This window comes from Vitis riparia, chromosome 9 (assembly GCF_004353265.1).
Source record: "Vitis riparia cultivar Riparia Gloire de Montpellier isolate 1030 chromosome 9, EGFV_Vit.rip_1.0, whole genome shotgun sequence".
Lineage (NCBI taxonomy): Eukaryota > Viridiplantae > Streptophyta > Magnoliopsida > Vitales > Vitaceae > Vitis > Vitis riparia.
In genome coordinates, this window is record NC_048439.1 from 1,129,861 (window position 1) to 1,151,031 (window position 21,171).

The 21,171-nt window shown below is 35.6% G+C and overlaps 2 protein-coding genes across 6 annotated transcripts; one reads left to right on the forward strand and one right to left on the reverse strand.

The window, feature by feature from the left end:
* LOC117922057 lies at nt 1–15,447 on the reverse strand. Of its 3 annotated transcripts, XM_034840053.1 has the most exons (17): nt 14,933–15,447; nt 13,045–13,441; nt 12,888–12,959; nt 12,730–12,792; nt 12,337–12,549; nt 10,854–11,462; nt 9,604–10,359; nt 8,501–8,779; nt 7,520–7,675; nt 6,621–7,054; nt 5,741–6,215; nt 5,147–5,470; nt 2,854–3,646; nt 2,710–2,768; nt 1,632–2,105; nt 764–802; nt 1–446 (listed from the first exon to the last, which is right to left on the reverse strand). In XM_034840053.1, exons 1-17 carry the CDS (start codon nt 15,307–15,309, stop codon nt 261–263), a joined length of 5,706 nt encoding a protein of 1,901 aa, XP_034695944.1. In that variant the 5' UTR covers nt 15,310–15,447; the 3' UTR covers nt 1–260. The 3 variants fall into 3 exon arrangements, with proteins under 3 accessions (XP_034695944.1, XP_034695945.1, XP_034695946.1); XM_034840054.1 differs by lacking the exons at nt 13,045–13,441; nt 14,933–15,447 and having other exon boundaries at nt 12,730–12,815; nt 12,888–12,951; XM_034840055.1 differs by lacking the exons at nt 1–446; nt 764–802; nt 1,632–2,105; ... (4 more) ...; nt 6,621–7,054; nt 7,520–7,675 and having other exon boundaries at nt 8,495–8,779.
* A 3,259-nt stretch (nt 15,448–18,706) lies between these two features.
* On the forward strand, nt 18,707–20,673 carry LOC117921502 (protein ELF4-LIKE 4). Of its 3 annotated transcripts, none has more exons than XM_034839384.1 (2): nt 18,707–18,978; nt 20,046–20,673. In XM_034839384.1, exon 2 carries the CDS (start codon nt 20,079–20,081, stop codon nt 20,421–20,423), a length of 345 nt encoding a protein of 114 aa, XP_034695275.1. In that variant the 5' UTR covers nt 18,707–18,978; nt 20,046–20,078; the 3' UTR covers nt 20,424–20,673. The 3 variants fall into 3 exon arrangements, with proteins under 3 accessions (XP_034695275.1, XP_034695277.1, XP_034695276.1); XM_034839386.1 differs by lacking the exon at nt 18,707–18,978 and adding an exon at nt 18,994–19,082; XM_034839385.1 differs by lacking the exon at nt 18,707–18,978 and adding an exon at nt 19,143–19,921.
* The last annotated feature ends 498 nt before the right edge of the window (nt 20,674–21,171 follow it).

Below are 21,171 nucleotides of genomic sequence, written 5' to 3' on the forward strand. Positions count from 1 at the left end.
TATATATATATATATATATATATACTCGAATAGCTTGATTTCGAAAATTAAATCCCAGCTGCCTTTTACACAGACCCGGACGAAAAATCCCAGAAACAATAAACACTCGCTTTCTACAGTAGCATACTGCTGAATTATATTTCTAACAAAAACCTGTGTTGGAAGGTTGGGAGTTGGAGACTAAGCTCTAAAATACGAAGCTGCAGCTGCTCAGACTATAGCCCTGATGATATGATATAACAAGAAAGACACAAACCTCACTACAGTGAGGAAGCGCTCAGGGGATTAGCAAAATAATGTTCCCGGAAAATCGACTTTGGCTTTGTGAAGCTGCTCCCAAGGAGGCCGCCCAGAAAGGTGGGGGGTGAGCAGGATGTAGTTTGATGCATCTTCCGCACAGTCAGGTGGTTATCCAGAATCAACAACTCCAGCAGTTTTCTACAGCTCTGCAAGAAATTCAAACCCGGGCATTAGAATTCATTCACATAAGAAAAACCACGAAATATATGACCACCAATCTGGAATATTAGTTTAACCCTAAAATGTTCCACCACAATTGACAAGGCGGCGCTCAGCTGCCACCTCTAATGAAGTTGATACATAATAGCTTTGTTGAAGAGAACACAAGTTCGTTTAGAAAAAAGATTATTCAGCTTATGGTAAAGATGATAGTATTTCCCAAACAGAAATTTTTGTTAATAAATAATAAAGTTTCCCACGTACTATGTTGAGGCTAACATGAGTAGGAAACTCAATGGCATACCTGAGGATTCACTATGTCCATCTGGCGAATGATATCGTCCTGCCACAATAATGAAAATGTTTATATTAAAGCCAGAAATCAAATAAAAAACCCTTGTTGCAGACCCAAAAGAAGCCACCAGAAAATCATTTCTAACTATGAGAACTGTGTGAAATTCACATTTGCAAACAAATGCAATTTGTGTAGGGTACTCGCCATTGGCATAGACTTCTTTGGTTCTTAACAGTAAAGTAAAATCAGCCTGAACATAAAAACAAGCCCAGTCAAATAATCCTAACAATACTTCATTCAGATGCACAGCATTCACAGGATTATTGACTGAGTAGATGACCCTGGAAAGTCATGGCAAAACCAAGAGGTATGCAAACTAGAATACCAGAAGCAGGTTGTACAATCTCAAGCACGATTATGAGAAATGCATTTCTACTTGGTGGATGGTTAAGAATAACTTCAATATGAACCAACTGTAAAACATAGCTTCGGTGCCACCAGTTTCCAGTGGCCCCACCAGTGAAGAAGTTCAAAGCCTTCTGAAAATTTGAAGTAATTTGCAAGAGTGCAACCACTTTAAGCACAATGTTTTGTATAATTAGAAGTCACTATAGTTGCAACTTTGACACACTAGCAAGTTTTGTCCTTGAGGCCCGGCTCAAGTGGTAAAGGGTTGGGGAGATGTGGAAGGCTCCAGGTTAGAGAATCCCAACAAAGATAAAGACAAATACTATCTATCTATCAAAAGGCAAGTTTTAGTCAAATTTGAAGGTGTATGTTTGAAATTATATTGAGAGGCTGCAAAAGTAGGGTTTTTTCATATAGATCGGAGAGAAATACCAGAGTAAAAGAAAAACACATATGGAAAAGCATGTACCTCCAACATCCCAGGATTTTGCATCACAGTACCAAGAACACGGCGTGTGAGTCCCTTGTAAACAATCCTATTGATTGACCCATCACCATTTATCCAAGGCAACATAGGACTACATGAATGGGAATCAGCAGAGGAATATTCTAATGTTTGATCCTCATTATCCCCTCCTACAGAGACATCTTTGTCCTCCATACAGCTTCCAAGCTTGTTGCTCAGTTGAATTTCACTTGAGGATTGAGAAAGCTCTTCAGGAATATTCAGAATGGTGACTTTGTGCACATCATCCATCTCAATGCTTCTCTCTGTGTGTGCATTATCATCATCAAGTACTCGACACTCTGGCTGGAGACCACTTGACCTTAGGGGTTTTTTTGATGGAGACAGTTGATCCTCAGAAAAACCAGCTGGTGAGGTCAAGAAATACTTGGAACGATAAAATGCATCAACAACATGGATAGATTCATAAGCATTAACCTGTATCAGAAGCATCGATACATTAAACTTACAATTCAACTGTTTGGTCACATAAATTTTAATTCAAATGATATAGTTAAAGACTTAAAATCACATGTACAGGACTCTAGGGGTCTGATATGTAACTAAACCAGCTCAAATGCAAAACCGATGGAATGTCTGGCATCAATTTTGAGACAAATTCTCTAATGTCTTAAAAGCAGACTTCCCTCCTCTTCCACCTAGAGTATTAGATTACCGATTGGTGCCACAATGCCATAAATCACTCACAAGAACTTGAACAAGAATTATTCTCCACTAAGAAGTCGAAATCCTGTGAATCACATCTTCCATGGATGTGTTACCGTTTTTTATATTTAAAATATTGCTTCAGAGACTGGATGATGTACTGGTTAACTCAGCTGCTTTAAAAAGAACATAAAAGGGCAGATGGTACATTCAGGAACAAAATGCTGGATGTGGGGAAGTGATACAAGTAGGTTCACCCATCCAGGCTTGTGCCATATGTACCACTTCACTTCAGATACACTTCCCTAGCACTCCTTTAAATTAAGAACTAGATAAAAGTTATTCTTAGAATTCTTAAATGATGAGTCAAACTAACCTTTACAACTCGTCCAAATGCTAGAAGAACTTCAACAATGAGTTCAGGAACCTCTTGTCCTGAAAAGGAACATCTAGAATAAATCAGTGTATTGGAACTTATGTACCGAAATGACAGAGACACAAAAGGATTACAAAAGCTTACCCTGCATGTTTTTCATGACTTCAGAAATTTCTTCCATGCTCAAACCTTGGTCACCAGCCTTCTTAATGGCAGAATAAACAGTCCTAAAGAGGTTTTGAGACAAGGGACCCGCTTGTCCCTGATCAGGAGGTATCGATATCAAATGTTGGGCATAGGCCGTCATAGCCTCCCATGGTGAGTTACTGGGAACTTCTGTAATAGTTGCAATGCTACCAAAATTGAGGATTTCCTTGATATCATCACAATGAGAGGAACTGCTGTCAATTTTTTTGTCAGTTGTAACATGCAATTGATCATTCTCCTCAAAATCATGTGCACCAGTACAAATCTTTCCATCCTTAAACAAGTCTACAACATTGGTTCTTGACATTGTTGCACGACTTACAGATACCATGATACCAGGAAAACCTTTTTCTCGGCGTGAAACAATCTCACCTTCTGTTACAAGTGAAGTTTTCAGCTTTTTAATCATATTAACATTGGAAGATTCATTGCTATCAGTTTTACGTTTTGAAGTTCTTGAGTCCTCAGCTTCTCCAACACCTTCATCTGGCAAGCGCGGTGAAAGGCACAGTTCTCCTAAAGAAACTAGAGCAAACAAATGGAAAATGTCCCCACATTGTAAATCTTGAGAAAGGTTAATCCCCTCTTCCGTAAGATCCTTTTCCCTTTCATGGAGCCAACTAGCAAACTTAGCAGCTCTTCTTCCAGTATCAGTTGGAAATGGAGATGAAGAAACACTCTGCAAGAACTGTTGAGAAAGCACAAAAGGATCGCTTCCATTACCCCCAACCTGCCCAATGAAGAAAATGATTCAAACTTAGCAACAAACACACCCAAACAGCTATATGAGAAAAGATAAAGGCATCCAACAAACGAACAGAAAAGAGTGGTAGAATATTCAAATATAACCCGTGGATTAAAAGGAGGATAATAACCTAAGAACAGACAGAAGATGAGTTAAATATCCAGAGAACCAGAAGTTGTTTCAATCACCGAAAAATAAATAAATAAAAATAAAGAACAGAAAGTTCCAAGGTTCATATTAGCTTCTTTAACCTACGCAATCTCCCACAATAGAGTCAACAGCCTTAGCAGTGCAATCTAAGCTAAGCAAATTACCCCTTGATTGAGTTGGAAAAACCTAATGCACCATCCATTAAATATAAACTCTCATGTTGTGCCCAGAGAACATGCACTCTATAGCAGCCAGACCAAGCCTCTAGAGCAACAGTAACAAACATTCGCAGAAGATTACAAACAGAAAAAAACACACCTACTTGGAAACTAAAGTTGCAGCCTCACTACATATGGTAGCACAAAGTATGCAGCTTCATATGAACTTACACTGAAAAAATGGTTTGTCTACCAAGAATAGAAAGTCTGCATATGCAGGAAATGTTTGTGTACTGAGTTTCAATCAGTTACATCTTGGTTGCAGAACCACAATATGCATGGCCAACCTGATGTTTTTGATGAGCTCCAAACAAGTTTTTCAGAGAACTAGCAAATGGCCCACCTATCCATATATCATAACAGACTGAATAATGAAACCCCAAAAATAACATGTGTGGGTGTCAGGTGGTTGATGAAGCATGTAAAATTACAATGCCAACACAAGATACATTGGCAACTCCTCATTTTAAGGTGCAGTGGAATCAGCAGTGCAGGCACCCACCTGCATTCAAATGACAAGAGGTGATGCTGCAAATTCCACTGAACCATCATGTGTAATGTGTATTACAAAATCACAATCCATTGAAGGCGTTCAACAAGCCAACATCCAATAGTCATAACATTCTTGCAAGCTGTGCACCATGTTGTGGGACATGAATGAGCTTGACTCCAGGAGATCAGCCAAAATCATGAGCTCAGATCCCTGAAAGATGTTCTCAAACTGCACTAAAAGGAGTGGTGTATATCAACCAGACACTACTATGTTGACACAGCATGGCATAAATACTAGCTTAATAAACCTTTCAGATATGTCACCCATGGTTCACATTGGTGCACCTGTATGTAGTTGAGTAGATTAGGAAGTATAATAGCAGTTTGACAAAAGAAAAAATTAAATAATTCTAGTGGAAATTACTTTCGTCCCAAACGGTCCAGGATTGAGCCCATTTTTTTGTCACTGAGTTGAAAATATTTTCTATTTTTTTTACAGCATAGCTGTTTCCTTGATACCATAAAACTTAGGAGCTCACCCAAGTATTAGCTCAGACATTATCCACACTCATATACCAGCAATATGGCCTGCACTCTACCTAAGAGTTAGAGGAAAATGATTTACCATGATTTTCTTCTCCCTCAGGTAGTTAAAGGCTGAAATAAGATCATGCTCTGAATAACGCCGTAGAGTTTCTGCCAGCAAATTTGGCACCTCTGGTGCTGTTGAGGTGCTCAGGAAGACTAGCTTAAATAGCTCTACAGCATTGGAAACTGCCAATGATTCATGTGCTCGCCTAGTAACACTAATCCTTTCATTCAAAATCTTGATAAACTTTCGAGGAAGGCAACGCCGACTCGATCTTCGACCAGAAGTTCCACATTGTCTTCCCCTATGGGTTTGAACATCTTCACCAGGAGTTGAAACTAATTTAGTTTTGTGGGGATCCTGCAAGCAGAAAAAACTATTTCAGCTGCATGAAAATTCAAATTATGAAATGACCAAGTATCAGCATATACATATAGGGAGGGAGAGAGAGAGAGAGAGTTCACTCCTCTCTAATTAAAAATCAAAACATTGAATCAGATACATAGATTGAACTGTACTACAATACGAAATTACATCTAAATCAGTGACTTGCTCAAGCACCTATAATACTTGACTCAAATCAAATTTCGAAATAAAAATTTTGACTGCAAGAGCAAAATGGGAACTTACATTTCCTTCAGCATCCATATTTAAATTTGACCACTCCTCAGACAGAGTTCGAACTTGTTTCAAGGACTCCACTTTAGACATCCACTTGCATTGGATAACCTCATCAAGTGCTATCTTGATATTTTTGTCCTCAAAATCATCCCACCTTTCTCCTTCAGAATTTGAAGCTTCAGCATGTTCAACACCAACAGAGAGATTCTTGTTAAGACCTGCTAATGAACCTCGAACCTGTCTGCAATCATCAAGGTTTAGTAGCTTGTTCGGTGTTTTCTCCAGATGATTGGCATACCGCTGGCTAAGCATGTTACAGAGCCTCATCACAGCTTTTCTAAATTTTATATTAGTGTTTAATGATGCCATCCTTTTACCGCAGGGACCTGGAGGCCCTGGAAGATCAGGAAGTGAAGACCAATCTATGCGGTGAAATTTCGCCCCAAGAGCTGCACGGTGTCTCACATATTGCATCACCAATTGCCTGAGAGGGAAACATTACCTATGTGAAATTAAAACAGCTACCAGAGATAGATGCAGGAAAAGAAAGACAAAAGTCCCATCTGGTTATATCTGTAAAAGAAATCAAATGTATCATCCAGACAATCCACCAACTGCATAGCAGTCCAGATATTGGAGGATGATATTAAAAGAAAATTTTACATCGTTAACATTTTCTTAATAACTTCCCAACAAAATAAGATTTACTGCCTGTGAGGATAATCCACATTCTCAGGCCAGCTTATTTGTTAGGAGATATCCTACATGGACCCACTGAGTAAGATCCCATAATTCCAATTCCATCTTCTATGACAACCATATTGCTATGCTTCTAGCAGATAATCCTAATAATCTAATGATGGCATTTCATGATTGCCACTTCCTTTACCTGTCTGCTTTTTCTGTCCATAAGAACCTTCTTTGACGTGTTGGTTTCATCCTTGTAAATGCAAACTGACTAACAGAAGAACAATCCTCCTGTTCTTCTTCTGGTCCCAGTTCTTCTACAGTTCCCTGATCATCGTCGCCCTGATATGCTGGCAAATTAATATCATGCTCTCCTGAAGAAGTTATGACAAGATCTGACTCTTCTGTGAATTGGTTGACAGTATCAGATAACTTGGCAAGCCTCTGCTTGCCCAACTCTCCAGCCGCCATTTTAAATTTCATATGCTTTGATGACCTTGCTTCTGAAGGTCTCTTTCGTTTTCGAGAAGATGAAGATTTACTTTTCAGTGGTTCAGAATCATTCCCTTCTCCATTTAGAAGTCCTTGAAATCTATTAAGACGATGTTGCCGTTTATCATAGTAGACACGAAGCACCTGCAGGTGGCATTTCTCATGTGGCTCAGGAAAAACTTTAAAAGCCCCCAACACATGTATTTCAACAAGAGATGCACACAGACACGAACACTAACACACATATGAGTGTAGAGAGAGAGAGAGAGAGAGAATCTGGAAACAGCTTCAAGAGAAAGATGGGTGCCACAGGGGGAAGTGCAAACAATTAGTAACCAGACTGAGAAGACAGAGCAAGGCACAGATAACAGCATAAATGTAACAATGTCATAATGTTAAGGACATAACTGCCAAGAATGACTCAAAAAGAATCTAGAAACAGCATTTTGCAACCTTTATAAGTTAATTTGCTGACAAACTACAATCTACAAGCAAATCATGTGAATCAATAGAATTTCAAGCTGTACTTATGATCCACCCAGTAGTCATCATAGTCTGCCATAAGAGAAATAGAAATACATTAAGCAAAAAAAAAAAAGACAAGCTAACCTGCTCTAAGGTCAGACTAAGATCCTTTGCTATCTTCTCACAATCTTTGAATGAAAGTTTTTTGTCAGGATTTTCCATCACTATACGCTTGAGAAGCCTGGCACGCTGATCAGCTGTCATAACCCGAAAAGAAGACCATGATCGGCTAAGGAAAACCTGTAAAACAAATATATGGTTATCTTAACCTGCAAACCAAAGAAATAAATGACAGAAACAAAGATCTTAGCACAAATAATTGCAAGAAAAAACCCTTTTGAATCCTATTCACTCTCTAGAAATGACACAGGTGCTATTTTCAAGCTATATAACTAGCACCAAGGGGGAAAACGTCTAAAATTCAACTGGAAAACATCTATGCAATGCAAAGTATACATATGAATAAATCTGTGAGAAAACTAGTCAAAATCACGCATTAAATTATAAATTTAAAAAAAAATAAAAAACTACTTTTTCTGGTAATTATTGCATTAAAATAATTATACATTATACACCAACCACTGGGAGAATGCAATTTACTTGCACAATCGGTTTAGTACATTTCTTTTCAAAAAAATTAGGATAATAATTTGCAGAAGCAGCCTTCTTCAAATGTTCTCACATTTCAAGGCCCCATCATTAGGCACTAGAATTTTTCCTTAACGAAAATAAAAACTTAGAAGAAAGAAATAGTAAAAGTATTCTGCTTCTTTGAAAACAAAAGATGCATTACCATTCTATAGCAAATACATGTAGCCATAAATTGATATATAAAGGTACTCTCTAAGAATGCCTATTGGAAGGATGGATTGTAACCAGCAGGCCAAGAGTTAGAGCACAAGCAGTGCCCACCCAAATCAAAAGCCAAATAGTCCATGCTAGGCATCGTCATAACACCTCACCTTGAACATAATAGCACATCCCTTTTTCACATGCCCAACTAGATGTTTGAAACCATTCATTACAGGAAGACAAACTTAAACAGAATTACAATTGAGGTCATACCTCATGAACAGCAGATCCAGGGAAAGAATGCAAAGCAGCTGCCGGATCAGCAGCCGCATAACAATACTCCAAAGTTTTCCAGTATACATCAACAGCTTCTCTGCTTGAAAGGATAAAATCATGTCTGATTTTTGGTCGGAGATCAAGAAAACTCGAACATAAAGATGGTGTCACTAATGATGGTTCCTCGATATAAGGCTTAAGCTCCAATGCATGTTTAAGGGTGGCACGCTGTACTTCAGCTCCATCTTCTAAATGTCCAGATACCAACCGAATCAACTACATCATTGAATAGGCAATTAAGCATGACATTTTGAAATATAACAGTAGAAGCACAGAACTAATTTAGCATACTCTAAAATGAAATTGATATCTTATTCTTCAATAAGGGCACGGCCATTCACAAGCAAGAGAGGAAAACAACCCTTCTGCTAGACTTTGGCACTGTTCAGATTAGCTTCCAAGAATAGAAAAGCTAGTTTTAAAGTTGAATAAGAGCTTCTAAACGTGTTGGATGATTTTACCAAAATAGCGTCTAGCTAAAAGAAAAAAAAGAGGGAGAGGAAAGACAATGCCTTAATATGGAAGCCAAGACAATGTTGCTTCTTGTAAAAGCCATTTTTTGGCTTATGCAACCCTATCAATGAATAAAGAAAAAAAGTTCATGCAACAAGCTGTTTCATGTTCAGTGAAACTTCCATCACACCAAGATTGCCTCTTTGAAATTACAGTCTTCAGCTTCAACTTCTAAACAAATCCAACAACAAAAAGCTATCCCAAACAAGGCCTTTGTCTTACAAGAGTAGTGAATGCTCAGCAAGACAGTACCACCGCAAAATATGCCATACAATTCAATTCTGCTAGACCAATAATATAACCAATATAATGGAACTCACAATGGATTTATGTATGGAAACCACTTTATCCCATTTTTCAAGTCACTCACAGATACATAAAGCAAATAATGGTGTGTAAAACTTGAATAGATATTTTTTTCTTTTTATAAGTAAAAACTTGAATAGGTATGATGCAGCAGATATTCTGAAACTATGGATTTCACTATACATAGTAAACTTATTTCAGATGTGACCAAGTAATTATACCTTCAATCGCCGTAAAATGTCAATAATCCATGACAGTCGCCCAGTTGCCTGAGTATCCATCAAACACTTGTACTCCTGCACTGGAAGATCAGAGAGACACAAACCACTTTTACATTTCTCAATCATGTCATCGAATTTTTGAGCAGATCCCACAACTTGTAAGAACAGCTCAAGAGGCATGGCCTTAATAGCATCATCTAGTGCAAGCAATTTGCAACTGCTGTGAGGATGCTTCAGATCATATCCATTCTTCCCAGATGACAAAGCATCATCCCAACCAGGTAAGCTACAGAGGTAAGCCCACAGAAAGTTATGAAGAAGCTTGGCACGGACCATTTTTGCCAATATGAATCCATTAGCACGCATAGCTTCTGATCTAATAGCTTGGACATCCGAACCTACATTGTTTTGAGTTCTCTGAACATCATTTAGTACAGGAACTGTTCCATTGGTATTCAATCGAGACATTGCTTGGCCACGAACTTGCTTGTCAAAGGACCTCATTCTATCATGAATTTGACCCAATATTTCAGGAGGTAAACTTTGAACAGATGGGTGCAGAATCACCTCCTTAGTACAAGTACGACCACAGTTTGTGACAATAGGGACACTAACTTGAATACATTTACAGTGGCCTTCTTGCTGAAGCTTGTTTAAAGTACGAGCAACAGTCTTTCTATCCATCATTCTGTCTTTCTCCTTGCCAATACTTTCAAGCCACTTCTGTATCTCAGCTCTTAAAAGAAACTTATCCTTCTGCACAAGAAAAACACAAAATTTATGGGTGTTCCAGGGAAAAAAAAATCCATGTTTGCATGGTGTTGAGTTGTGTGGAGCCTAAGTACACTATGCACTCATCCCCGCAACAGCAGATCAACTTGAGGTGAATTTTAAGGGGTATTTTAGGTATTCTCCACATATATTAGCCTACCCCAATTTTCGCATGATATAAGGGATTATTAGGGTGAGCATTTTAAGTGTTAAAAACAAAGGAGAGACAATCATTGCAAGATGTGAGATCACCCTATAATTCTTTTTTTAATTATAGTGGAAAATCTACAGTGGCAAAGTGGATATAGCTCTCACATTGAAAGTGAACTACAATAAATCTTGTGCCTGCTCTGTCTTCTGTTTTCTTATTTGGTGGTGCTCTTGTGTATTGGGATTCTCTCTTAACACATGGTACATAGAAGAAATAAGAGATATTTTCTTGGCATATAGCCTTTTATAAAGTAGATGAGGATGAAAACCTGTAGCCATTCAAGTATCCTCTGCTCCTTCTGGGCACTGATTGCAGTCAAAGCAAGATGTCGACGCCTTGAACCTTGCTGGGGTCCCTGAGGCTTTGACAAAGCAAGGGGTGAGGTTTCTGGCAGAGCATCATTTGCTTCAATTGCTTTACTCTCTAAATCAGCTTCCACATCAGGGACTGGATCTTTTTTCTCATGGTTAAACTCTTGTGGATTGCTTGGACAAAAAAGCATCTGGTTACACTCACCATCCCCAGGGAAAATCTGAGAAGGCTCAGGTTCAATTTCTCTATTTTTCGTCTTTCCATGGGTTGTACTATCAGTTTTCAAAGCTGAAGGATCTAGTTCTTGAATGGTTTGAGCTGACTTCTGATGCAAATCCATGTACCCAACAACATGTGGATTAGAAACTCCATTTTCATTGAAGATGTTTTCGGATTTATCTGGAAAGGCATTAGATGATGCAGGATTGAAGTTCCCAGCTGTCCAGACTCGATATGCCATGCCTCTTTTATGGCTTTCTGCCTGCAGATGCATTCCAAACCTAGAGAACATATTCAGAAACCGATTATAGTTCGCTTTACTGTTAATTCCAAGCCTCTGGCACACCTGTTAGACAGTTATGAACATGAAAGGAAATTAATAGATGACATGCAACATTAAGGCACGTGCACAAGCATCATGCAGATCCTAGCTCCAAAGAGAACACAGAAAAATAAAAACAAAGCACACTATTGAAGGTCCACAAGAACCCACCCAGTATTAACTCCTAAACACACTTATAATGACATTCAAATTCTTTCATTAAACACCACAAACATAGACTTCACCATTTATCAGACAGCAATGCAAACGTGAAGCCAGCATAGGAGAAGCTAACCAACCACAAAACCTTTCTTCATAAAAGTATATTGTTCAACCACTTGGACAATGCTGGTTTACATTTTCAGGTTGATCAATCACTAAGTGAATATCCAGTTGAACATTCCCATTTTCACATGCAAACTTTACTCATTTCATGCATCAATTACTGCCATATTTCATCATCCTCTAACAGGACAGTTCAAGTAGTATATTTATTTTACTATAACCATTTAAGCAAACAATTGGAGCAGTAACCTAGTGAAACCCCTCCTTGAATGGGTTGATATGCAGCCCAAGTCTGATCTTTAGTTGCACATGTATAAGCTAAAGGTGCACAGAGATCATATCAAAGCACGAACGGGTTGATATGCAGCCGCAGTCTGTTCTCTAGTTGTGCATGTATAAGTTAAAGGTGCTCAGAGATCAAATCAAAGCATGGAACCATTTTTATTTTTTATTTTTCCCCCTTAAGAAATCAAACACTTGGCAAGGGGAAAAATTCTAGAAGAAATATCTAGAAACTTCAATAATAACGATAATGATTAAGAAACTGGTCAAAAAGCCTTGGGAACAGCATCTATACACACACACACAAAAGCCATGAAATCAATACGCATACCTCAATAACAGTCAAACCCTTTGGTCCTTCAGCATCAATCATATCATAAATTTGATGCTCCATTGGAAGCTCTACAAGTTGATCAGTAATTTGACCTCTTTTTCCAGATTTGACCAGTTGTTCTGCATCAGGATCATCTAATCCAGATCCCTGAGTTTTTGGCTCAAAACACTTAGGAGAAAACTTCTTCAGCAACCGTAAGCAGCTAACAACCTGCTAAAAGTACAAACACATAGTCAAGTAGTAGATAAACATAGAGCTTCTTTGACCACCAACAAATTCATTGCATTGAATTAGTAATTATAAAGAAGGGCAAGAAATCCTTCCAGAAGGCAAGTAATCTAACCAAAAGGAAGAAAAGTCAATATTTGTAAAGAAAGATTTTTGGCCCACCTTCTTGTTCACTTCTGCATCAAACTCCTCCACTAGACCAGCATCCTTCAACCTGCTACATATCTGGAAGCACATTATGCAGTGAACTACCATCAAAATAATCAGAACAACCAGCAAATGAAATGCAAATTCAAATGTTTAAGTAAATAAATACTTACATTTCTCCAAGATTTGTGCCCATGATAACCTTGATAACCAAGATCCTGTTTAATATCTCGGACAACCAGAACCTTCAAGAAAAAAAAACATGAAACAATATCAGCACAATGCTAAAAACAAAGCCAGACAGACCAATCCAAAAATTAAGCGATTGACCTTGCCATTGGCTTCTTCAAGTTTATCACAAATGGCTTTCATTGCTGGTAGATAATCTTTTATGAGCATCTCTTCTCCACATCCTCTTGTTCCACCATCTCCAGCTGCACCCCTTTCATCCCCATTCCCAAGGCAGTCCAAAAGTTTATCTTCTTTGGTAATTTCAAGTTTTTGTTGAGAGCCCAAATGCTTGCCATACCGATATAAGTGGATCAAATTGGTACTCACAATCGAACTATTTTTGGACTCCCCTTTACTGCAAGCTTCTTTTGTCCTCACAATAGATGATTGCCTCACAATCAACCCTCGGCATTCAAGGTTCCTTAGTACATAAAACATGTTGTTCGCTTTTATGCCGAACTCCTTACATAGTTGACTTTGGGTTATTCCATTTGTTCTGCAAAAATCAAATATGTTAGCAGATCTCATCTTCCAGTATTACTAGCTTTTGCATCTGACAATTTGCAAAACTACAACTTTTTTATAATATTTTTTTCACTAGGAAAAAATAAAATGTGTTTTGGTCTTTATGGAAGGAGAGGAATCAAAGATTGTTTGAAAGCTAAGCAAAATCAGATCATATTTCTTTGTAATCCTTTGTTGTGTGTAAGGAGGTATATCTAAATGGGGGTTCCATATCCATGATAGATTTTATAAATTAGTTGGGAGCTATGTAAGGATGGCTTTCTTTTTTGTTGCCTCTCCTTTGTTTTTTGCTTTGCTGTATGGCATCCTTCGTATACCTCCTGTATACTTTGATGCACTTTTTTTTTAAGAATTGGTAATATATTTTTGCTTGAATATTAAAAAACGAAAAATAAGACAGCACTTTTTTACTGGAAATTTATTTACTTGAAATCAAAACTTGGATCCCTCATTCCAACCCCAACCTCTTGCCACTTGTGCCAGGCCTCAGGGGCATAAACCTAATTATTCTGCAGACATTGTTCTCTTATTGAATAAATCATTTACAATAAAACACACAAATCAGTTGACTGGCAAATTTTAATCGTTTATGCCCAATCTAATCGAATAATGATACTTCTCATTTCAGGGGGAAAAAACAAGATCAATATAATTGTCAAAGTCTAACCTAATTAATCAACCATGTTACATTCATACAAGCAACCCAAACTAATAAAATCATGCAATTCAACCCTTGTTAACTTTTGCAGTAGCTCCTAGCCATGGGAAAACGTAACCATCGATTTCAATTTTAGGAAATTGGATTCATTTCTGTATCAAATTAGCCAATCCACATTGTTCACTATTTCAATATTAAACCAATGGTTTCTTGTAATATCCTTCCAATTCAGAAATTACTCACTTTTGTATTAACTTTATATTTGGAAAAACAACAATTTTTATCTACCAAATTACAATATAAGATCTCGCCTAAATGCTTTCAAATTTTTTAGACAAAATATCTTGACAAGGTCCATTGCTTTTCTAATTATTACTGAAAACATAATTGATATTTTTTCTCCGTGAAATTTCCAAAAAAATCTGTCCCTTCTCTGGTTATTTCCACACCACACACAAGTATTTGAGAAAAGGAATACATGTATGCATGCTTGCAGTGGCGTGTGGTGGTCTCGTGAACCCAATTGCATGTCATCTAAGGTTTGTAACATTACCACGTACTTGAAAGATCAAACCTTCATCAACTGATTTTGCACAAACTAAGAATGCATGTTATTGAGTCAATACAGGAAGCGATTTGGATGAATGATTTTCCTGTATAAAAATAAAGAAATCCTGCAGGTTCCAAACACCCTATACCGGACAAAACTACATGCCATGTCACTCTATCCATAGGAGGACCAAACCGAACAACACGTTGAGAAAATAAAAAAACAGGCGAGTGCCAGAGCAATCAAGGGAAGACCTGGCAATGGCGAGTCGCTCAAGCACGCGGCGCTGCACCGCCGATATGCCGGTGACGGCGGATGCCTTCGCATCATAGAGGCCAACGAACGAGTCGCGAAGATGCTCAGCCGCAACAATCTTCAAATTCAGCTTCTCGCATTGCTCAACCCACTGAATTGCAGGATCATCGGCATTATGAGAGACATTCCGCGACTGGAACTCAAGGCCCGGAGTTTTCAAGAGGTTAGCCCAAATTGCTGCCTTGACGCCGGACGAGAGGTCGAGTCCGGCGGAGGAGAGAGCGGCGTGGAGATTCGGCCACAGAGACTGGAGAGCGAGGCCATTCGCGCCTTGGGAGCAGATCTCTTCGAGAGCTGCGAACACTATGGAGTCCATTCATGTGAACGGATTAAAATTTTGATTTTCCGGCGGTGGTAGTGGTGGTGGAGGGACGAGTGACGGGTGGTCTAGGGTTCGAACCTTGGAGGTAACTGAAGCGAGGATGTGGAGGAAGGGACGTGTTTGGCAACGGAGTTGAAGTCGGACTTGGCTGGCGATAGGTCTGCTTTCCTTTTATTGATCCAATACGAAAAAAAAAATATATATATATATATATATATATAATTGTAATTTGAATTTGTATTAGGTTATATTTGATTGATATAAATTATTAAGAAAAAAATTATACAAAAATTATTTTTTTCATATATTTGTTTTATTATAGAAAATATAAAAAATAAAATATAAATATAAATATATAATTAGTATAAAACTTCTATATTTGTATATAATGAAGTTAAATAAATTTAAAATAATATATAAATTAATTTATTAATTTTAAATCTATTTTATATTTTACTTCGTTTTTTAATTCCTTTCATGTTTCCTTCCTATTTTCTTTCATTTGCATTTTTCTTTAAACTTTCTATGAACCAACGATAGTTTTAGAAGTTATAGTTTCTAATCCCGAAACTATTTAAATATACATATATAGTATGAATTGAATAAATCAAATTCATGGACTATGAGAGTACAAAAATCATTACTGAGAGAATAATGTCAATTATCATTCAATAACCTAAATTTTAAATGGTCCATGTTTAAATTTTGATGACTTGGTTGTGAAATAATGGTAATTAATTAAATGAAAATGTCAAAAAAGTAGGGGTGAATTGTGTAATTCAAAATATTTTTGAAAAAATATTTAAATTAAACTATAAATAAGCAAAAATTGAAATTAATAAATAAATAGTAGAGGAAACAAGATGTAAATGTTTTTAGTTTTTACAATGATTTAACAGTTAAGTTCAATACAAAAAAATAGTTATGATAAAATAAAAAATGGTGCATCCAAGGATTTGTAAATTGTACGTAAAAGATTTTATATACTTGAGTTGAGAGTTTTGAACGGGAGAAAATGATAAGTAGACAAGTTATATAGTTGTTTTTTTTTTTTATCCATAAATTCATGGGAATTCTCCAAGTTATAAAAAAAATAGTATTGGATACTTGAAAATAGTAAAAAGTTGTCATCAATCGATGTAGTTTTGATTCGATCGTTTGATTTGTAGTTGGTATATTTAATGCTCGACCTGTGATCATTTATCATTTTTAAGGCTTAATCGATCACCGATCAAAAAAGCCAAAAGTTCTTCCAGTAGCATAAAGCTTGATCCCAAACTCGAGGAAAAATATATGTAAAATAAAAGAAGATGAAGATACAATACATGGAAAATACATATATAAAAAAACAAATTTTAAGTTTCAATTCATAAAAAAAAAAAAAATTCATATTGTATTTTCTATATTAATTTGTTTCATTTTATCTTTTATATAAAAGGTGAATCTTTTAAAAAATGTATGCAATTGAGAGGTTTTATTGTATTTAATTTACTTGTAGAGAAAAAAAAAAGTTACTAAGCAATACAAATCTTTTATTTGATTTCCAACATCAGATGAAAGCTTTGAAAATCGTTACATACTTTCAACTCTCTGTCTTAATTAATATATAAGGAAAATAGAAAAACTAAATGAAAAAATTTGTTTAATTTACTTTTCTCCCTTAATTTTTAGGTTTTTTTAAATCATATATATATTCACATATAAAATAAGCTTGATAAAAATTTAATAAAAAAAAAAATTTTTTTAAATCTATTAGAAAACAAATTTAAACTATTTTTAATCACTTTTTTGTATGATGTTTTAAACACAATTGAAAATATAAAAATATTGGTCAAGAAAGCTAATTTTCATCATGGAATTATATTATAAAAACAATTAAAACCTATTCTTAAAATCTATTCTCAAATTTTATCTTCCAGAACGAAATAAAATAATCAAAATAATTTATAAAACTTTTATTTTAATTGATTATATGAAAATGTTTATAAAAAAAATATCAATAATTTTTTCTCTCGTTTTTTCCATTATTGGTGAAAAAAAATTTTATAATTTGGGGGTATGTGGAAAAACTTTATACTTATTAGTTAATAATTTAAGTTGACTTTAAGTCAAGTTATATTTTATTTATTGATTTAAAACTTATTATCTAATTTTTACTTTAAATATTAAGATTGTTTTATAAAAACAATTTCAAATTTATTTCAAATAATCAAATTAACATATTTATTTTCATAAAACATAATTAAGGTAAATGAAGTCGACTAATAATGGAAATAGTGGAGCAACAAAATAAATCATGGAAATAATTATGATAAATGAGAATAAAAAAATAAAATAAAGATATGAACAAAAATAACTTAATTATTTTTATTTATTATTTAATTTTATTTTTTTAAAGTCATATCATTAAATTATTTTATAAAGTATTCTTAATTTACTTAATAACTTAAATTAACTTATTAAGACTTTGATTTACCAAACATTCATTCCTTCTTTTACCCTTTTTTATGTCTTATTTTTTTATTTTATTTTTCTTTCAATCTTCTTTCTTTGAGCATCCAAACATACCCTTAATGTTTATCTTATTTCCTATGCTTTATTTTAAACTATTCAACATTCTAAAATAACTTAAAATCTAATATATGAAAGTGCTTTTGCTATAAAAACGAGGTGTTGTTGGAAATAATTATTGGATTAGCACTTAAAAGTGTATTTTCAATATATATAGATTTATGTAAAATAGTACAACAAAAAATGCTTTTGTGAAATTTTTATGAGCTAGAAAACGTTTTTGATAAAAGTGTTTTTCTTATGTGAAAAGCACCTACAAAAATCACCACCCAAGATTTGTCCCAATGAGTCAGAGAATCAAAAATTTGTAAACTTAAAATAAATAATAATAATTTTAAAAAAGGAAGTCAATGTCCTGATGATTATTTTAAAAAATAATTTTTAAAAACAAATTTTAAAAACAGTTGTAAGATGTTTTATGCTATCAATATTTATTTAAAAACTTGAAATTTTTTTAACTCGCTTTTTTATATATGTTTAAATATTTTTAATCATTTTTTATATTTTATAATTAATTTTTAAAATAATTATTAATTTTAAAATTTAAGTGAAAATTATTTTTTACATTTTTAGGAATAAGAAACTATTTTCTATGTTTTTATTATGGTTTTTTGATTTTTTGTTATGAAAGAAGGAAAACTATTTTTGAAAACCGGTAGCAAACAGCCCACAAAGTTCAAATTGGTGAAAATCCGACCCTACATTTATTGTGATACAGATGGAGGATCCAGATCATCCAAACGAAAAAAGTCTTCGTCAAAGAGAATCACACACAATCAAACCTCCCCTAAACATATGTGAAGTAAACGAGGTTGAGACTTGAGAGAGAGAGAAATATCTCATCTAGAGAGAGAAACAGACTTCTTCTAATGTGACTGTCAAATCTTACATATTCTCTCTCTTCTGTTCTGTTCATGATTTCAGGGCCTCTGTTCAATCCCAACCTCCGCTCCAGCCTCCACCCACACGAAGATTCTCTCCTCCTCTCTCCCACCCAACTTTTCCCTCACTTTCTCGGGAAAATCCCATTTTTCTCAACCCAATTATATTGCCTCTGTGTCTCTCTCTCCTATAATGTGTCAGATTTTCCAGGTAAGAAAAAAATATTGGAAAAAAAAAACACCCACAAGGGAAAATCCAAAGATTCTCTCCTTTTCTCACCTTTTCCACTGTTTCTGAGCTCTCTGAATAGATGGGTCAGTCTTATTTTTCATTTTTAATTGCTGGGTTTTTGTGATTTTCGTTTGTGAAATTGGGTTTGGTTTCGCAATTTGGGATGCTTTGGTTTTGTTTGTTTGTGTTTATCGTTGTTATTTTCCTAGAAAATCTTGATGCGCTTCTAAGAAACACTTGCTTTTGTTTTTCCACTTTGAGAAACAGATCTCCCCCCTCTCTCTCTCTCTTGATTACCAAAGTACAGTTTAAACATCTGGGTATCAATTTTGTCCTTGTCTTCTGCAAGTCTCAGAATCAAAACCCATTTTTCCTCTGCAGCAGAGAAAAGCGTTGTTTGTAGGTGTTTTGACCCGTTTTAATGGTCTTTTTTTTTTTTTTTTCCTTCTGAGGGAACTTTTCTTCTCAGTTCTGTGGCATTGACTGGTCTTTGGGGTCTCTGAGTTTTTAGATTGTCCATTGAAAATCAGAGCTTTGCGTTGGTTTCTCTGAGAATACAAAAAAGAAAAGGTTCCTTTTAAGGAAAAGGAGTCTCCTTTTCGGTCAATGCCTTTCATGCACAACTTGCTTCATTTTTTGTTTGGTTGCTGAGAAAACCGAGAAACGGAAAAGAAACCACAGTCTTCAGTCTCAAGTCTCATGTATTCTGATGCTTTGATTTATTTATTTATTTATTTTATTGAAGAACCCACCTTGACCGAGCCAAAATCATTGTGTGTAACTCAATTGGGTGGGGTTATTCTCTCCTCTTGGGCCCAAATTTATGGAAAACCATCTCCTTTCTTTCCCCACATTTTCTCACCAACCAAACAGCAGTTCTTTTTTCCTCTTTTTTTCTTGAACTTCCCTTGTTGCATTTTGGGTAAGTTTGGAATCATGGGTACTCCTTAGAAACCAAATTCTGCAATTTTTTTTTTCAATGTGTGTGCCACTTTATTGCTGTTGATGATAATGATGTTCTCATTATTGTTCCTTTCTTGTTGCAGAGCTGGGTTTGATTGTATTGAAGAATAACTGAAATGGATGGAGATATATTTTCAGGCATTGGTAATGGAACCCAAGTAGATACCAAAGTACTCCAGACATTTCACAAGAGCTTTGTTCAAGTACAGAACCTCTTAGACCAAAATAGATTGCTAATCAATGAGATTAACCAAAACCATGAGTCGAAAATCCCCGATAATTTGAACCGAAATGTAGGCCTCATCCGGGAGCTTAACAACAACATTCGACGGGTCGTTGATCTCTACTCAGACCTCTCAAGCTCCTTTGCCAAATCCGTGGAAGCTTCATCAGAAGCCGAGTCAGCCGGAACTTTGAAATCCGACGGCAAAGCCAGCCAGAAGAGAATTCGATATGGGTAACTCATCAAATTGAATCATCCCTATAAATTCTGCACTTTTTCATAGTCAGAAAAAAAAAAGGAAAAAAAAAAAGAAAAAAGAAAAAAAAGAGATGGTCAGTAGTCAGATAGAAGAATTGATAATATTGTGCAACTGCTTATCTGTGATTTGTACTTCAACTTTGCCTTAATTCTCACAAAATTTCTTTGGGAATAACAGTTTGATTGGTCTGCCATTTTATATATCTTGATGTGTCTATGGATTCTACTGATTCTTTAGGATACTTCATACTTGATGATTGTTGAATGTACTTTGTATGTGATCATTTATCGTTAATTGATAAACCGATAAACCTGAATTGCTGGTTAGCTTCATCTTGTTTGATTCTTTTGGGATTGTCATAAAGGCCTAAAAGTATGATATGGGTGTTCTTTAATTTTCCTCCATCATCCCTTTTCTGGTGAATTTCCATGGTCTGCTTTTGATGGGAAATTTCAACAACCACTCTGTTCTTTTTCCCATGTTGGTCTAAAGAGATTCCTTGTGGTGTTTGGCACCATGGTTGAGAGCAATAGTGAAGGGCTGGCATTTCTGTTTTCAAACTACTTTCCTGGAAAAATCCCAAACAAAGCCAATTCTCTCTGCTGTTCATGATTCTGTGTGTGATGAGCTTGAGAATTATTGGGGTCTTGTGAGAATGGGGAGGATTTTGGTTTTGAAATTACACCCCACAAGATCAGAATCTCTTGTAGTGGATGATTAATTAACC